Consider the following 1,911-nt stretch of genomic DNA (forward strand, 5'->3'; position numbering starts at 1 on the left):
CGCTGTTTTTCGTCAAGTTTATTGACTGAAAACCTACGAAAATCGAGAAAATAAATTCGAAAAGTATAAATACGTTTAGGTTACGGTAGTTTTCGTTGTGAGACCTTCGGCCATGGCCACCGGCATTTCTTTTATACAGCCCAGATTTTAGGTGCCAGAATAGAAACGGGACTTAATATTTTCAACGGACCGGGCTGGGCGTTTTGCGGATTTTAAAAAGTTCCCAAATAACGGAATTTCGTCGAAATTGAATAAAAAACTTACGTCCATTTGGGATCTTACACAGCTGGAAAAGCTTCGTATACGGAATATTAGACTCAATCAGTCGTGACATCGGATCGGTGTCCACATTCTTAGTGACATAGTTCAAAAGTGCATTATTGCCTTCTTTTCCACCACGACCCATTTCGATATGTCGTGTCTGACGGCCGATCATGTAGTGGTTCTTGCGACCGGTGGTTTTCTGAATTTTTTTAAATTTTCGTAAAATATTCTTAACTAACATATTCCAACAAATTTGGTTCCTTTCCTGGTCTGTAAGAATCGTCAGTCTCCATTTTGTGATTCATTTTGAAAAACTCTGTTGCAAACTTGATATCCTTTAGGGCCGCTTCATAGCAAGCTGTAGTGTCATAAGAATAAGCATACGTCGAATAAATTGACGATTTTTGACACTTTTTGGACTTGTAGTAGTCCTTGATCTCCTTCATGTTCTCATTACGAACAGCTCGAGTGATCCATCTGTGATATACCGATGCACTAACATATTCAGGAACTTCTGCATCGGCGAAGAATGGATTGTCGACGTATTCGGTGATGGTACGTGGCGTTAGACGATCGTTTCCTTTCTTTGCCACTTTTTTGACTTTCACTGCTTTCGTTCCGATCTTCTTGACAACTTTTGTCGAAACTTTTGACTTTTTGGTGGCTGATGGTTTTTGACCCTTTTTCACCACCTTTTTCTTATGGAACTTTTGTTGCTCTTTCGATGAATGATGGTGGATGTGGGTGCCTGATAGGGAACTGCTTGGGTACGTTGACGAGGTGATCTTAGACGGCCTGAAATTACGAGGAAAATCTATAAATTGAGCAACCTGGAGTGAGGTATTTTCAAGAAAGAAATCGGTAAAGGTGGTGTGCGAAGAATTTTTTACTGTATAATTTTGTACAAAAATGTATGTAGCTTCACTAAAAAAATTAAAAAATTTCTAAAATACAATAAAAACCGCTTCGAAAAAGCGAAGGTGGGATCCGGGATACATTTCAAGCATCGATCAAGATCATAAGAGAAAAAAGCAAACATACGAGGAAGTGTTGTAACGTGATCATCATCCTCACGGAGAGAATCGGCCCGAGAGTGTGTCAGTGATTACACATGTTTCCCGTCACAGCCGTCCCCGAAAAATAATGACATGAGCAACAGGTCGTCGGAGGAAAAAGAAGAGGAAGGGACGACTTGTACACTTGTTCTTTCTTCTTTTTTTCTTTGTACTGGGACACAAACAACACAATAAATAAGTTAGGCAGATAAAAAGTATGTTTGAACAAAATAAAACTTGGACCAAGAAAATCTGAATATAGGAACACAGAAATATTTACAATCAGAGACTTCGGAGATGTCAGGCTAACATGAAAGGAACCCAGATGGACTGAGATGGAAGGATACATGAAGGGGGGATGTTGATTCCGGCGGAGAGACGACGATGGCCAGCTCGCGCTTCAGAGTCTCCGATGCCGCTATGACAGGTAATCGGAGACCTGGCGGAATAAACACGAGTCGCATATTTCTTAAATGCTAATCAGCTTAATCAAATTTCTACTGGCATAATAATCCAATATTATTGTTAGGCTCCACAGGTGCTCGTCGTCCTAGCTCCTGTTTTGTCCAATTTTCATACGACTTTTTTTACC

General features: G+C 40.2%; 1 protein-coding gene across 1 annotated transcript; it reads right to left on the bottom strand.

The window, feature by feature from the left end:
- Positions 1-181: 181 nt before the first annotated feature.
- Positions 182-1,783, bottom strand: CBG25097 (the record flags this gene model as incomplete). Its single annotated transcript, XM_045240896.1, has 4 exons — positions 182-463; positions 504-1,059; positions 1,508-1,608; positions 1,700-1,783. The coding sequence occupies 4 exons, from the start codon at positions 1,781-1,783 to the stop codon at positions 182-184; spliced, it is 1,023 nt and encodes a 340-aa protein (XP_045100853.1).
- Positions 1,784-1,911: the final 128 nt, after the last annotated feature.

This window comes from Caenorhabditis briggsae (genome assembly GCF_000004555.2).
Source record: "Caenorhabditis briggsae AF16 supercontig from assembly CB4, cb25.NA_423, whole genome shotgun sequence".
Lineage (NCBI taxonomy): Eukaryota > Metazoa > Nematoda > Chromadorea > Rhabditida > Rhabditidae > Caenorhabditis > Caenorhabditis briggsae.